The 16,787-nt window shown below is 43.8% G+C and overlaps 1 protein-coding gene across 2 annotated transcripts; it reads right to left on the bottom strand.

Moving 5' to 3' along the window:
• Positions 1-7,592: 7,592 nt before the first annotated feature.
• Positions 7,593-15,872, bottom strand: sox1a (SRY-box transcription factor 1a). 2 transcript variants are annotated; one of them, XR_014598116.1, is made up of 2 exons: positions 15,729-15,872; positions 7,593-7,835 (listed from the first exon to the last, which is right to left on the bottom strand). XR_014598116.1 is itself a non-coding variant. In XM_084023787.1 (2 exons), the coding sequence occupies exons 1-2, from the start codon at positions 12,442-12,444 to the stop codon at positions 7,815-7,817; spliced, it is 864 nt and encodes a 287-aa protein (XP_083879913.1). In that variant the 5' UTR covers positions 12,445-12,717; the 3' UTR covers positions 7,606-7,814. The 2 variants fall into 2 exon arrangements, 1 of the variants encoding a protein (XP_083879913.1); XM_084023787.1 differs by lacking the exon at positions 15,729-15,872 and adding an exon at positions 11,602-12,717 and having other exon boundaries at positions 7,606-7,835.
• Positions 15,873-16,787: the final 915 nt, after the last annotated feature.

Raw genomic sequence — 16,787 nt, forward strand, 5'->3', positions numbered from 1 at the left:
CGGTAACTTATCACTTTGAAGAATTAATTTACCTTGCAAATTGAATGTGAAAAAAAAGAAGATGGGAGACACAATATTTTATTCTCAGGCAGCAATAAGATGCAAGGTTTTATTTAATATGTATTCTCTTTTTTTTTCCAGCAAAAGCTAAGACAACAGTAAAACAGACAGTACAATGTAAGTGTAGAACAAAGATCTGTCTCACAACATAGCGGTGAAGAAAACGACACTAACAGTAGTTTCTGTTTTGAAAATTTAAAATAGAAATATGTACATGACATGTGTCTTCATGCAACTGGAAAGATGCGAGTTGACACCTAAGACGATATGTGGATTATAAACGCTTATTTCCATTCTGCTCCTCTGGATAAAAGAGGTTTGTGTTCTAAATGAAAATGAACCTGCTTCCACGTTGACGGACGCTCCCGGTCCCCGGTGCCAGATCAGAACATGTTTCTTATTGGGCTGGTCACACGGCACAGTAAATACACTCAAGGCTGTAGAAATATTCATTACAGGCATTTCCACGGATTTTACAAATCTGAAAATGCAGCGGGTTCTTGGAAAACATGCCAACTGAGGGACTAAGAGTATTAAGACAGTGAAGCTGGCTCCAGTGAAAGGGAAAGGGGAGCTGTGTGTTTTTTTTTTTTTTTTTTTTTTTTTTGGCGAGGTGGGAGAAATATAGGGCTGGGGTTGCTGTTTCTTTTATTGTTCTGTTTTTTTTTTTTCATGGCCCAACTTTAGCTAAGCCACGTAAGATAAAAAGATCCACATGCTCTGAAATCAGACACTCAGATACAAAACACTGGGAAGAAGGAGAAAAAGGTCGAGTAATTAAGGGGTTTAGACGAGGTAGCATCACATGGGAAAGAGTGAATGGAGGAAATTTGGGGCTCTGACTGTCGCTGACATTTTCCTAAAGGTCCCCCCTCCCCATCTATCTTCTAGTGCTGGTCGTAATGATGGCCTGCCAGCGGAGGAGACGGGGTGCTATCTGTTAATCACAGGCTCCACAGTGATCCATGTCCACTCGTGATAGCCGTGACGGACAGTTTTGCTGGAAGAGAAAGACAGACAGAGAAAGAGGGAGATGGACAGAGAAAGGATATTGATTTTTAGGGATATCAAATGTCAAAAGTCAATAAATAAAGACACAGCAGGACAGAGCAAGCAACTGTAGTTTATTATGGAGGCATATAATATAATCAAATAGATACTGTGAGCACAATATATATGCATTCATAGATAGACAAAGACATAAACCCACGCATGGTTCAATCTACTGAATACGTAACATTCTGCAGGTTATCAATTCAATTACAAATGACTCAAATGCATGAACCTTTTGAGTTCATCTCACACCTTAAACAGTCTGATAGCTGACAACAATCTAATGGCTCTGGAAACAAATTGAGTAGGTTTATAATCATTAAAAACTATTTATCCCTTCCTCTTGGACATATTGCTGTGACATACGCATCTTTCACTTTCCCTCCAATCTGACCTATCTAAACGACCCTTTTTGGTGATCACTTGACCCGGCAGAGGTCAAAGGTCGGCCGGCTCAAACAGCTATCAGCCCGCTGCAGGCGCCATAAAACTGCTGTTTCTTATTTGAACTCCTTGACCCCACATTAACCTCATTCTCCGCCGCGGCGAGAATTATCACCCGCCAAAGAGGAGCGGAAATCCTTTACAGCATCTGGTGGGTACGCATGTGTGCAGGCCGGCGATAGAGAAATGCTGCAGGTGCGCCGCACGCCGCACGGCGATTCTTTGAGCAGAATGCTACCCAGAAGACATTTATGGCACACAGCTTGATGCAGCTTCACAACAGTGGATTCATTCTTGGGCGAAATAGACCTGGATTCGGCTATTAGAGCATTTGACAACTTTTAGGACCTGATTTAAATGAGGGCTATTCAAGTGTTCATACTGGGAAGTTGATTCGCTATTAGTTTCCCAATTTAAGTCTATGAGGAAAAGTGCAGCTAGTGAAAGTTTCATATCATACTTATGCAGGGAGTGCAGTTAATGACAGCGTGGGCTCTGTGGTTTCTCTGACAGCTTGTGGGGTGGGAGCGTGGGGCGGGGTTTAGCGAAGGCACAATTATTCAAATTGCTCAAAAACACATGGCGTGGTTTCCTTCCTCCCAAACGTGACCCGAGCTAATTCATCGTCTAATTCATCCCAAAGTTGTTCTATCGGGTTGAGGTCAGGACCATGCTCCCACAAAGTTGGGAGCATGGAATTGTCCAACATCTCTTGGTTTGCTGAAGCATTCAGAGTTCGTTTCACTGGAACTAAGGGGGCAAGTCCAGCTCCTGAACAACAACCCCACACTATAATAATCCCCCTCCACCAAACTTTACACGTGGCACAATGCAGTCAGACAAGTACCGTTGTCCTGGCAACCGCCAAACCCAGACTGGTCCATCAGATTGCAGGATGGAGAAGCGTGATTCGTCACTCCAGAGAACGCGTCTCCACTGCTCTAGAGTCCAGTGGTGGCGTGCTTTACACCACTGCATCCAATGCTTTGCATTGCACTTGCTGATGTACGGCTTGGATGCAGGTGTTCCCAATGGAAACCCATTCCATGAAGCTCTCTACGCTGTTCTTGAGCTAATCTGAAGGCCACATGAAGTTTGGAGGTCTGTAGCGATTGACTCTGCAGAAAGTTGGCGACCTCTGCGCACTATATGCCTCAGCATCCGCTGACCCCACTCCATCATTTTACGTGGTCTACCACTTCTAGGCTGAGTTGCTGTCATTCCCAATCACTTCCACTTTGTTATAATCCTACTGACAGTTGACTGTGGAATAATTAGGAGTGAGGAAATATTACGACTGGACTTGTTGCACAGGTGGCATCCTATCACAGTATTATGCTGGAATTCACTGAACTCCTGAGAGCGACCCATTCTTTCACAAATGTTTTAACAGTCTGCATGTCTAGGTGCTTGCCTTTATACACCTGTGGCCATGGAAGTGATTGGAACTCCTGATTTCAATTATTTGGATGGGTGAGTGAATACTTTTGGCAATATAGTGTATTTCACCAATACGGTGAACACAAAGTGGAACCACGAAACTAGCATCAAGGGAGGCACCGATCCGACTTTCACAGAAAACACCCCGAATAGCAGTGAAGTGCAACCTGCTGCGAGCTGCCATGCAATGTCTGTGGAAAGCAGTGGCCGCCACTTGGAGAAATCAATAAACAGAGTCCTGTAACTCCTGTCACATGTTGACAACGTGACAAAGACCTTTTTTCACCTGAAACCCATGAACACGCCTCCAGCGTTTTCTCATGTGCAGTTGTACACATTTTTGGTCTGGAAAAAAAGGATATGATCAATGTTCCCGCTAGTCGAAACTCTGACTCAGGGTATGTTAAGTATATTAACTAAGGAACAGGAAGCCACTTCACTTCATTATCATTATAATCTAAATTCCCACTTTTTCCCCCAGGAGACCTGAAATAGTCCCACGCTGAAAAACAACCCTGAGTTTGTTTGTCATCATGAAAGAAGCTCTTTGTGGAACCACTTATGTAGAGAGACTAGAGAAAAAAGAGGCTACCGGGCTGAAGATCCTTCCTTCAAGTAGACAAAACAGGGCGATTGTAAAGGACCCTGAAAACGTAGCTCCGTGACCCTTTCCTTGTTGTTCTGTTTGCCAGATGATTAGGACACGGGTATAAAAGTTGGTCCGACCGAATAAAATGCTGAGACTTTAAAGGATCTGCACTCCTGTAACTTCTCTTTAATAACAGCAAGTTTCATGTTGAATATTATAGATGTGAGCCCAAAAGGGAAGTCTACATGAGAGTGTAGAAGTTGTGACGAGTGCGGCTCATTCTCATGCGATCCATCGCTGTAGATGCAATGATTACTCGTCCTTGGGGTCTTGCCTGATTGTCTGGCTGCTAGTGTTTCTTGCCCCATTGGACCTATTTTTAGCTGCAATCTGAGATCTCAGCAATTACCTCAGTGAGTGCGATGTTAATACTGTAGAATTGACGGCCACAAAAGTAAAGATCCGAGTTGCAATAAATGCCCATTTTCCAAGCACACCTGCCAGGAGCTACAGTGGTGTACGCAGGATTTAAAGGGCTGGGAAAGTGGAGTATAACTTTAACCATATGGGGAATAACCATCAGCCCCTTAGGCAATCACATTACTGGTCTCTACAGCTGTAATCACAGGGGGTCATGGCAAAATTGGCACAGGCGTCTTCCCAAGAGAGAATATATTCATATAAATAGAAATGGGAACAGACTTTGAACTGTTATTAGTTGTTATGGTGACAACATACATTTTTGCTCCGCCACTAAGCTGAGAAGTAGCCACAAAACTGAATTGAGGTTTTGTCTGAAGGGAAAGCCAGCATGACACGACTACTACACACAAACACACTGTCACACCGACATGAGTGAGTTGGTGATTCGCTGCAAGTCGGTTTATGCAGAAGTTCTGAGTCAGAGCTCTTTGCAATAGCAACTGTAGCCTAGACATAAAAATAACCCGCCGCATTGACCATCCTGAATTTGTCAGAGAGGGCGTGTCAATATTTTTTAAATTTGGCCAATCAGAGGCTTCAATGCTCTGTCAGTCAAAATAATCATTCACCAATACGCTGCCTCGAAAATGAAGGCTCACAATTATCCTAGCTACCTCGCTAGTGTCCTCGCTAGCCACCTCATTAGCTAACACGGTCAGTCAGAAACTAACATCTCCGATGTCTGTTTGATAATCTAAACAAACAACTATGCTAGTTGTAGCTAGTGCTAGCTAGTGATAGAAAAACTGTCTATTTCCAATTTAAACAGACCCACTGTCTGTGAAAAAATTATTTTACAATAACGATCTTGTGATTATTTGTTCAGTCTGCTCTATCATCACAATCACTTCGGTTGAATAGAATGAAGCCTAAGGCAATAATATCTGCAAAGCAATGGAAAGTTGTTTATGCACCTTCCTCTTTAAAATACTGCAAAGTGACGGCTTATTGGTGAGATTCATTTTGGCCTGACGTGATCATAAGCCTCTGATGGGCCAAGTTATAAAATGATTGACAGTTACCAAGTATGTGGTCTGCAGGGACACTCTACTCGACCGTCCTGCTATGGCGGTTTGGTTCTACTCTCGTTTATTTCTATGGCACTATTGTTGTGGAGAGAGCGGCAACACCTGAAAGAATGGCACAAACAAGTCTGCAGCCAAAGGCAGATGGTGGCTTCTGGAACCCAGTTAGTGTTTGTGGGAGATAAAGAAAGCGCAATCACGTCATTCTGCTCAAGTTGGCAGTTTTATTTGGCAATTTTTATCTACAAATATGCCCGACGACTTATCGTTATGGAGCTCCTGACCCTGTGGTAGGCTTCAGTCATATAAAAATAGAGATAATTAAGAGTGGAACTATGTTCAAGCCTTCTGTAACAAAATCAATCAGTTAATGCAAATAATTCTGTATCACAAAATATCATAGTTAATACTGCATTTTGAATATAAACAATTTAAAAGAAACCCCGCTACAGTAACTGATAGCTGGGTGCACTAAAACACAGCTGTGTCTTTGTTATTAACCCGTTTGTATACGACTGTGACACTGAAACCACACAAAGTTTCTAAACTGCTTAACCAGGATGTTGTAGTTAGCCTAAACTTAAAGCAGCGTTTGTAAATGTTTGGCCACTAGGGGGCAATCTGTAAAACACAGCACCTACAGCACCTTCTCCCCAGAGCTAGCAGGCTTTCACCAGGTGCATTTCTTCCAGTGAGCCTTGACTCAGAAAGGTCTGGGTGAAGGTGGCTCATGACTCCCCGGACCTTGCCACCTACACCGTTAGCATAACACACCCGACCCATTTTGAAACATGGACCCCCGTCTTATTTACTATGCGGGTGTGGCATTTTGCCACCATTCGTAACTACACAACCAATGTGTTTATAATTAAAGTTCTTCATAGAGCTAGCCTCATAATTCTGCTCTAAAATGGCACAGATTGACGCATTTAACTTTTAAAATTAATAAAATATTCTTCCAGGTGAAAGCATGTCCAGGTTGGGTCCAGGTCTATGCACCACAGTCTCACAAGATCCTATGGGAACCACTGTATTACCATCCAAAGGTGGATGCCCCTTCATGACAAAACTCACCCTGGACAGGTACAGGTATACGGGTTTATGGGAAGTTTTTTGCTGAGAACTACTTCCTGCTGCGGCTGGATATTAAGCTGTGAGTGTTTATAGAGTAAATAGGCACGTAGAGCCGAGGGAAACCGCGTTCAGTCATCATTTTAGTCAGGTTTACCATCACACAATTATTTGATCCACGTCTTACAAATACGTTGATTGGTGCTGCTTTAACCATTCATAAGTACAGAGGTGGCAGATCACAGAAATGTGTTTTTCTATTTCATAGGGTTGTTTTGTTTGGTTCCGTTATGTTGTTTGGATTGACTTGTTGGATAAGTACATGAAATGTTGGCCGCCGTAGGGGAGCAAATACTACAAGAACAGAAAATGAAAAAAGTTTCCTTATTATAATTTGAAGTGTAATTCAGGCAGCAATACTTTCCCTACACAATGTATGTGCAGACCCTGACCCTGTTGAGTTATTTCAAAGCAGAGACGGGACAAGTTTCACGGACTTCCTCACAAAGCCCCTTTATGTGAAATTATATCAGCTGTAGGGCTTGGATTTATTTCACTTTCATGAAGAAAACGGCTGCTAATTTTCAACAGATTTTTCTGGTCCATACCGGCTGCTTGGCTGCGGCCACTGAACACACCGAGGTCAGCCTCACAAGAGGAAAGAATCGACACTCTTTGACTGGACATGTAAAGCATCCCACATGCTGGGTTTTTGAGATTATAATACTTAATAGACTAATCAAAAGATAAAATAAAAAGGGATTTAGAGAAACTGGCAAAAAGATTTGGAACATTTAGACCATAATAGCAATTTACACAAAATACTTAAGTTAAATAACAGTATGTGACTTTGTCTTTGTTTCTAGATTAATATATTTAGTGGCTAGTCATATTTTCATCGATGGAGACTTTGGACCCAAAGTGAAATCCTGGCTTCAGTCTCCTCATCCTTTCACTCAGTGATGGACAGTGAGGCCACTCAGTGGGCCTATGCTCCCCCACCACCCCCCAAAAAAATTCCATCTTCTTCAAACTTATTCTTTCCTTTCTCCTCTTCCTCTCCTCCCTCCAAAAACCTCCCCGGTCCCCGTGGAGCTGCTGGTTTTGTGTGCCCCCCCGTCCCGTTTTTATCACTTCTCTGACGGGTTACCCCGGTCCCCCCTCGCACCTGCGCCGCTCCCAGGTCCCTACAGGAATGCGCTGGGGCTTGTAATCGCCTTTGTGGGGGCCATTGAGTTGTACGGCTGACTGAAACTTCCCAACCTCACAGCGCGCTGGCCGCTGAATGGGGCTCAGCGTGGGGCGGCTCTCCAAACCGCGGCCGCTGCCAAATTCCTACAGTGGCGCTCCACAATCACTCCCACACAGGCCACGATATAGCCGGCTACCGCCAGGCAGGAGGGGCGGGGAGGGGCGGCGGGCCGGGGTGTAGTGGTGGGGAGGGGGAGATGGGAAAGTCTACATTTAACTCCAAACAATACGGCCACTCTTTTTTTTTTTTTTTTTTTGCGTCACTCTGGATGGACATGGCACACAAACACGTCACTTTTCGATTAATCGCTATAGTGAAATAGTGATTCAGTCCAACAAATGCATCATATATCTTTTTATTTGATCTCACCTCTTGTCAAAACCTTCCAGTGCGGATGCTATTCCAACAACGGGGAAATCTGAAAAAAAAAAAAAAAGAAAAGAAAAAAAATGTGTTTGAATGCTGGACAAAGTTTGAAAAATAAAGCAATTTTCTCATAACTTTCAGGACATTTGTGCTGCGTTTCGGTGCATTAGGTCTGTGTGCCGGCGTACAGCGTGGTAGCTGTGGGTAGATAGAGCAGCGCTGCAGGATTAAGAGGCAGCAAGATTGTTAAACATGTCAACGTGTAATTGCACGATAAGGCCCTTCCGAGGAATTCATTGGCCCAGTTGCTTTCTCTATTCCGCGCTAATCTCGCCCGGCACATTCGCTCTGTGCAATCTGTCTCCATAATCTTCTGTGACAGAGCGGGCGACGAGAGCAGCCTGCTCGGTAATTTTTTTTAGGAAAAGGGGGGGAGACGCGGAGAAAATATGCAGAGGCGTGATAAAGTGACGCTAATTATCCCCATTTAGGACAGGGAGTGCAAGGGATCGGGGCTTTACGAGCAACCGAGTGTGCGCTGGTGCTGATGGCCTCCTAGCACGGAATATATCGGTGGCTACAAGATAAGAGTATCGCGCGGTGGAGAGATTTATTGGCCGGTCAGCTAAACACACGCACACGCGCACAAACACGCTTGCTGTCTCACACACACACACCGCTGCCACATAGTCTTTACGCGTCGCACCCTACACTTACCCCTCTTCCACCTCAAGGTGTAATTTATTCGGGTTAAATTTGCCAGAACGCTCCTCTTTTTAGCCTGGCGATGCGCCGTGACGCGCTCCGCCTCTCCGGGCTTTCAGTGTTAATCCGCATCTCTTCACATCGACAGATAAGATAGAAACAGATGCAAAAAAAAAACAAACACAAAAAAAGCGCGCTGAGGTGCGGAGAGATGTCTCTATAGATGCGCCTTCTTTTGGGTTTTTTTTGGAATTGAAACTCATCTCCAGACATTGTTCCTCTGATTTCCTTCAATGGATGAATACGCAGCCAAACGTTACACGCTCCACTATGAGGCCTAACCGGTTTAATTGACATACCATGCAAGTCTTCATCAGTGTGAAATAGGCCCTTTAACTATGTATTTGAGATTAATTGATTTTTTTTAAACGCCTAAGTAGGCATAAATTTCCCTCATTTGCATGTGTATGGCTATTAGCCTGTATCTACATATGAGGCCTACAGGCAATAAAAATTTACACGTCAAATCCAGCTGCAGCCTGTCAAAAAATGACGTCATTTCAGACCAATTTTCATTATTTTAAAAGGATTGATCTGAATGACATGGTCTTTTTTTATTTTATTTCAACGCTCTGATTCGTAACGAAGGTGCATTTGTGCAAAAAAAAAAAGTACCAAAAACTCATCTCACATCAAGCATCTAGGCGTTGAAATTTTGATGAGTCATCGATGACCCCGATGTCACCAGCGTGCCCGGCCAATGGGAAGTTAAGTATCTGCGTATAGATGGATAGACGCGTCAAACATGCCATTATTTCACGCTCTGCTTTAATATTTGGGGGATGTGGCATTAAAATGTGCTTTTTAAACTTCCTGTACAACATCAGACGGTTTATTGCCTAAAGTCTCTTGTTATAAAACATGAATTTATTACTCAAATCCCCGTTTGTCCCTCATGTCGTTCTCACAGCCAAAGACAAATATGACGCAAGCAGGATAAACTCGCGGGTAAAATAATAATTACATGAATCATCTTTGAACACTGTTCGTTTTGATTGCAGGACAAACAATCTACGGATAATGATATTGAGAGTTTGGTGATTTTGAGGATGTGCGGACGGATTGTTGATCAATATATTCATCAAGCGATATCATATTTCAGTTTATTATTTTCTCGCGAGTATAAACAATGAAATTCCAAACGACAGATAATGTTGATGATATAAGAAACAAAACAAACACGTAATCTCCCGAGGGCAGTGGATGTCAGTTAAACCAGTTCAGTTAAAGACCACTAAAAAGTGTTATTTTCTCTCTTAAAAAATGTATCAATTTTATCACCAAAATGTTCGGTACGTATTCTGTTTTATGATTCATGCCAAGTGTTAAAAAAACTTAACTTAAATGACGCTAAACTACATTTCTTTCAGTTAAACAAAAATATATGAATCTATTTTAACGATAAACTGATATTTCATACAGTTTTTTTCTTTTTAAAAGACCTGACAAATATTTAAAAAGGTAAATATAACAGCAAATGAGTAATCTGGCTTTTGGATATGTTGTTACATTTTTGCTGAGGAACATTTTGTTTATTCAAATCTGACCTATGAAGAAATATAAGTGAGACATTTTTAAATTAAACAAATCCAATAAATAATCGTATTTAAATATTAAATTTGGTCAAATAAAAAAAGAATCATAAAAAAAACATGTGTGCTGCTTGGTTTGCTATTAACAGTGCACATCTAATAACCAGGTACTTGGGGGAAACTAAACTTATTAATAGCATGAACTAATTAAAATCTTATTCCCACTAATAAAGGAGGACGTTTCGTTAACAAGACTAACAGGTGGTTTTCATATAAGGCCTTCACACCTCTTTATAATCACACCTGTTTAGAAAATAGAGTGTAATGTGAATCATTTTTAATATGAAAGGAGAATCAACGTTTCCTTAAAAACTAATAACTTGAATATAGATTGGCCTGCCCCATAAAAAGCTTCCTTTTTTCTTTTTTTAATAATCCATTAATAAATAAACATTACCATGATTAAAGTTTAGCTCATGAAGCATCATCATCCGAGCAAAATGGTTTCCTCGGAGGCCTAGACTGTAGCTTTTATGCACAATTACGCACAAACAATTAGGCTACTTAAAAGCTTGTGGGGATCTGTGGCTATTTTTCTCGAGAGGAGGCTGGGTGATATTCTCGTGTCCTAAAACGTGAAAACAACCCTGTAAGAACATTGTGAAAATAATCAATCTAAGACCGTTGTCTTAAGAATCAAAGCAACATCTTGTGAAATTTATTCAATTCTTCTTCATTGCAATATCAGGGCTTTTCACTGGCAGAAAAGCACTTAAATTACAACAGCAGTTGCCCGTCATCCTTTGAAATATTAAAATTATTCACAATTTACAATAATTAGAGTGTTACAATAAAAAGAGATGATTTCAAGAATTAAGACAGAGGCTTCTGCAAATGAACACAAATGTTTAAAGAATGTGATTTTCCCATATCTTTTAAAGCACTTTCTTAAGATTATGACACGTTATCTCAGTTTCAATAACTTACAAGAACCCCAAAAAATGATGAGACAATTGAACCAAATACCCCCCCACCCCCCCCATTTGAACCTGGCGTAACCCTCAACTAAGACTGTGAAGTAATGGACAAAAAGATGATAGCACAATAACCAATATCTCAGCATCATGTTCGTTATAGAATTCCATTGGTGGCTATTAAAAAAAAAAAGAGAAAAAAAAAAGCTGAGATGAATTTGCTATTTACCCTTCATTTACAATATCATAAACATTCTGTACAAAATGCAGGTAGTTTTCGGGAGCGGGGTTATTTAGAAAAGAGGTAAATATTTGGTTATGTGTTCGTTTGCAGTTTTCAATTATTCTGTGAGTTCTAAATGTGTGTTAGAGGGACCGTCCCGTTCACTCCAGCCGTGGCGCTCTGGTAATGCTGCGGCAAGGCATGGAGTCTACTTTGCATTGACGGGTCCCCCGGCTCTCCGGTCGGTAAATACATGCTTATCATCTCTCTCAAGTCTCCGGGGCAAGGACCCCGTGAGTGTGTGCTGCTGACGGGAGGGCTTACACTCGGCTCCGACTTCACCAGCGACCCTAACGTCCCCATGGCAGCTGAGGAGGAGACGCCGGAGCCCTGGTGCTGTGTGTAGGTGATCCCGCCGTAGCCGGATGGCGAAGCGTTCATGTAGCTCTGAGAGTTCGAGATGGGGCTGTACTGCAGGGCTGTCATGTCGTAGCGGTGCATGGGCTGCGGGTTGTGTGAGTGGTGGTGGTGCGAGTGGTGGTGGTGGTGCGCTCCGCTGCCCGGGTGCTGGCTGTAGGCGAGCTGAGCCTCCTGCATCATCGCCGCGGCCGCCGCGGCAGCAGCCACCTGCCCCGAGTACGCACCGTTCGCCCAGCCGTTCATGTGCGCGTAGCCGGAGCTGGCGGAGCCTCCGTGGCCCCCGGGGCTCTCCAGCCTCTGCCCGACCCCGGATGAACCCATTCCGACCCCTAAACCAACTCCACCGCCCCCACTGGGCCCGGAAAGCAGTCCACCAGCAAGGGAATATTTGTCCTTTTTCAGCAGCGTCTTGGTCTTCCGTCTTGGCCGGTACTTGTAATCCGGATGCTCCTTCATGTGCATGGCTCGCAACCGTTTCGCCTCGTCGATGAAAGGGCGCTTCTCAGCCTCGGACATCACCTTCCACTCGGCGCCCAGCCGTTTGCTGATCTCAGAGTTGTGCATTTTGGGGTTCTCCTGTGCCATCTTTCTGCGCTGCCCACGGGACCACACCATGAACGCGTTCATCGGTCTCTTCACCCGCTCCTGGTTCGCTTTGGACCCGCTGTTCGGTCCCGTTTGCCCCGTGGCCGTGTTCGTTTGGGGGCCGGGGGAATGCAGGTCAGTTTCCATCATCATGCTATACATTCACCTGGTTTTAAAGTTCGCCACCAACAGAGAAAAAGTCTATTTCGAGATAGGTGCGCACGAGATCGAGCGCGCACAGGATGACTGGGGTACGGAATTTAGATTCTAACCCCAAATGATTCAAATACGAGATCAAAATTAATCCGAAAGGAAATATAAAATGTTCTCCAACCAGTATTTCACGCTGTCTTCGCCTGGGGTGGTTCACATCCACTGTGACAGAATGTGCATTCGAGCCACTTTCCCTGTCGGAGTTGAGAAGTTGGTTAAAGCGGCGGCCATATGATGCGCACTGACAGCGGTTAAATGAGCCACAAGCGGCCAATGGGGCTCTAGCAGCAGAGTGATTTGCATGGCGTTTGGTCAGGTGACTAGAGGACCATAGAGGAAGAACACACCGGAGGAGGAGGAGGCGGAGGAGGAGGCAGAGAGGAGGGTCAATCCCACAAATAGCACAAGGCATTTGAAATTTCCAAACACGCTCTTAGAGACTTCAGCTAAACAAAAATAACTAAGATGTTAGCAATGATCTAGCGGGATGCAGTCTGTGATCACCATGAGTCAAACATCTCTACATATTTTTAAAGAATGGGTTTCCTTTTTTCCCCTTCTTCATAAATACATCTCCCATATCAAGCAGCTTTTACATTCACAGGCTTCAATGGAGTAGCGGGTAAACCCACTTATAGTCTCCATGTTCTCTCTATTTTGGGCTTGAAAATGTGGAATATTTTCACGTATTTAAAGGTTTATTCTCAGATCTACTGTGCGTGCTAGAAGCCTGACCCGACCGTATTTATAAGCATGTGAAATTACAGTACACTCGACCCAAACCCATTCAATAACAGGCGACTGGAAATCCATTTTCAGACCACCTCTCTCTCTCTCTCCCTCCAGGTATGTAATTAAGGTATAAAGTAACTGTAAGTGCCAGAGAGAGAAATTACACCGAAGATGGTGTGAAAGAGGTTAAGTTAAAAAAAAAACTAATCTGTGGGTCTAAAGGAGGAGAAGCCCTGGGGATGGATAGCCATAATGACGTGAAGTTGCCGGGGCAAAGCGCCGTCATCGCCGTCAGCTGGCGACGGTGAATGAGTCCTGACTGTGCAGCTAAAGATGAAACGAAAGGCCACGTGTAAACGTCCCTGTTGTTGTCATTTCAACTGGACTTCTTACGTGGATGATAACCCCCCCCCCCCCCCCCCCCTCCACACACACACACACACACACACACACACACACACACACACACACACACACACACACACACACACACACAGCAACACGTTTGGAGAACGGGGGAAGCGCTCTGTGCGTCTTGGAGTCCGCGCATATGTAATCCAGATTTCACAGCTGACCTCCCCTGAAAAGCCCAATCAACCCCTAATTGAAAGGGAAAACGAAATACCACTTCCCGCGGCGAGACTAACGATTTAATCATTCTATCGTTCTTCGCTGTTTTTATTTAATTGGAGCTTGGCTTGATGTGGCTGTCTGTTCGGGGCCTGGGGGAGCGGGATCACTCGGACAGATCCATGCGTCTTTGGTAACAGGGTTAACGGGATATCACAACGGTCAATGAGCGTTTCCAGTAGTCCGGGCCATGTGGCTCCAGGCCCGAGGAAGATGGCAACATGACGACGACACCCGGAGGGCAACATCACCACACCGGAACACGACACTAAAATAAAGAAACAACAATACTGACGGTACAGGCTGCTTTTAATTAAAGAAAGTGATGACTGAGTGCCTCAATATTATTGCTAATACTTATTACATGACACATTTATTAGCCTGCATTTAAAAATATATATATTTGTATAGTCAAATAATACAGGCTGATAGAAATGTAATTTTCAAATTCAAATTTGACAAAATCCAGTCAGTGTTTTTAGAGCACTGAGCCCCGTCTTAATAGGTCTAAATTAATTCAAACAGATGTTACAAGCAACTAACAATCTGAGGAAGTGGACAGATTAAACTTTAAAAATATATATTTTGTTACGTCGTAGATTTAAGTATTATAATGTAGAGAATATTCATGATATTCTTCTTCTTATTTCTTTTTTAACCTGAGTGGATTTAGGATTGTAGAGGATTAGCCTTCACAGTGACACTGGGACTCTGGGACCCCCAGTCAGTTACTCCTCTATTAACAAACCTCTTTTCAAACCTCCTCGCTCCTTTGTGCGCGGCCTCTGCAACAGGATGTGCGCACTGAGGATGATGATGAAGCACGACTGGGGCCAAGGGTCAAAGCAGTTATCCATCCCCCAATAAATGAGTAAATAAATACATAAATAAATAAGAGCAGGTTTATGAATAACTACAACTGCAAGGCTCACATATTACGCGCGGCGACCAGCGGGTGTCATTTTGCCATTTAATTTATCAAACTCCTAAATCCCTTTACGCATGTAAAAAAAGGAAAAAAGAGACCGGTTGTATCTGGGTAACCCCCCTTAAACTGCAAGCGTTTCTCCCAAAGCTCTTAACCTAAACCAGAACAACAATGTCCACGTGTGCATGATCGTGCATGTCCGTGCGCACGCCGGCGCGCGTGTAACAGGGCGATGTTGGCTTTGGTAAAGAAAAGAACAAAAAAGTTGCGATAACCTGCCGATGACCTGGACGTAAACCGGGGTTCGCGAGAGAAAGCCATTGTTTTAGCGCTTCGATCTACACACCCTAAAAGCCAAAGACGTGATGATCAGCCCCCCACCCCCAGCCGCTTCCCCCCGCCTCTTTAAAAGTAAAAACACCGAGAGAACCATGTCACCTTAATGCCGACAGCCACTGAGCCGCGGCAAGCATGCCACCATTTAATAAAATGTAATTTACAGCTGGAATCAGATATTGCTGCAGAGAGGTGTGGTAACCTCTCACTCCCGAACAGATCAGTAGCCGATCATGTCACCTCGGAAAATCAAACCGAGGCGGTTAGAGAGCAACTGGTAGCACCGTGCGCTGCGCAGCCAAGCCCCCGGTGCGTCTCACTTGTCCCCAAATCCCAACGACAGCCTGCAGCGAGACACGCGCATTACGCGCATTGTAGTGAACGCAGGCGTTCCGAAATAAAGCTCGCCAATAAAGACATTTCAGGATGCGCAATCACAGGTCACAAAGCGTCCAAATTAGTCTTTTTTACCCCTTGTTTTTTTTTTTCACTCTCCCATTATTCTTCAACTTTAGGTAAAAACATTTTACGCACGAAACATTAAATTAATAATTGCATGTATAGGTTGAATACTACAAACGCGTAACTGTTGTATATGCAAACTTACGCATGTTCCCCTCGCTCCCTCTACTCCAGACCAAGTGGGCAGATTTCTCCCTCCATACTCCTAAAGCCGTCCTAAACCCTCCAAAGCTTCATGTAAGACCGCTACTCCCACTACAATCTGGCCGCTCGAGTGCCATGCCCGGTGCCCAAACCCACCACTCAACACACACTGAGGGGCAGAGACAAGAAGAAATGACATTTATTATACACTCTATAAAAAAAAGAGACAATTCCAAGTTATTGTTTCTCTCTGAGAAAGGGGCTCGCTTCTTAACACAATGAGGCGTCTTTTGTGTGGCACAGAACAATACAAAACAAGTATTCTAATAAATAGCCACTCTTTTTTTTTTTGGCTCTCCAGGATGAATGGGCTGGAGCGGCGGGGTTCTGAGAGGCAGCTGTGCCGCATTCGGGGAGGAGGGGCGAGGACTCGGGGAGGAGCCCCGCACCCCCCCTTTCGCATCCTCCTGGATACTGACTCCCATTACTGATCCCGGAACAGAAAAGGATGCAAAGGAGGGAGGAGGGGAGAGGGTATTGACTTTGGGGGCTGTTTTTACTTGGGACATACACTGTGTCCAACAATGTAATCCTCAAATCCTCTAATATTGCTTCATACTGTGAAGTCCACAGCATCCAATTAGATGCATTTATATGAACCTGCACAGCTTGCAAGCATGTGGCTCTGACAGCTTCGAGGTGGGGAAACAACACACACACACACACACACACACACACACACACACACACACACACCCACACCCACACACACACACACACACACACACACACACACACACAGACACACACACACACACACACTGAGCTACATTTCCTTTTGAAACCCAGAATTTTAAAGTGAGAATACATTCAGCGTTTTAATCTCACGTTAACCATTGTTGCATTTTTTGCCACAGATTAAAACAACTTTTACTTTTGCTGATTCACCAGAGATACTTTGTCCCTTTGAGAGATGTACTGCATCAAATAAGTACTACACGGAAACCATGCAAGTGGTAGATTGACACAAAGTGGTAAAGCTAAGTAAATGGCAATGTTG

This window comes from Eutrigla gurnardus, assembly GCF_963514095.1.
Source record: "Eutrigla gurnardus genome assembly, chromosome: 12".
NCBI lineage: Eukaryota > Metazoa > Chordata > Actinopteri > Perciformes > Triglidae > Eutrigla > Eutrigla gurnardus.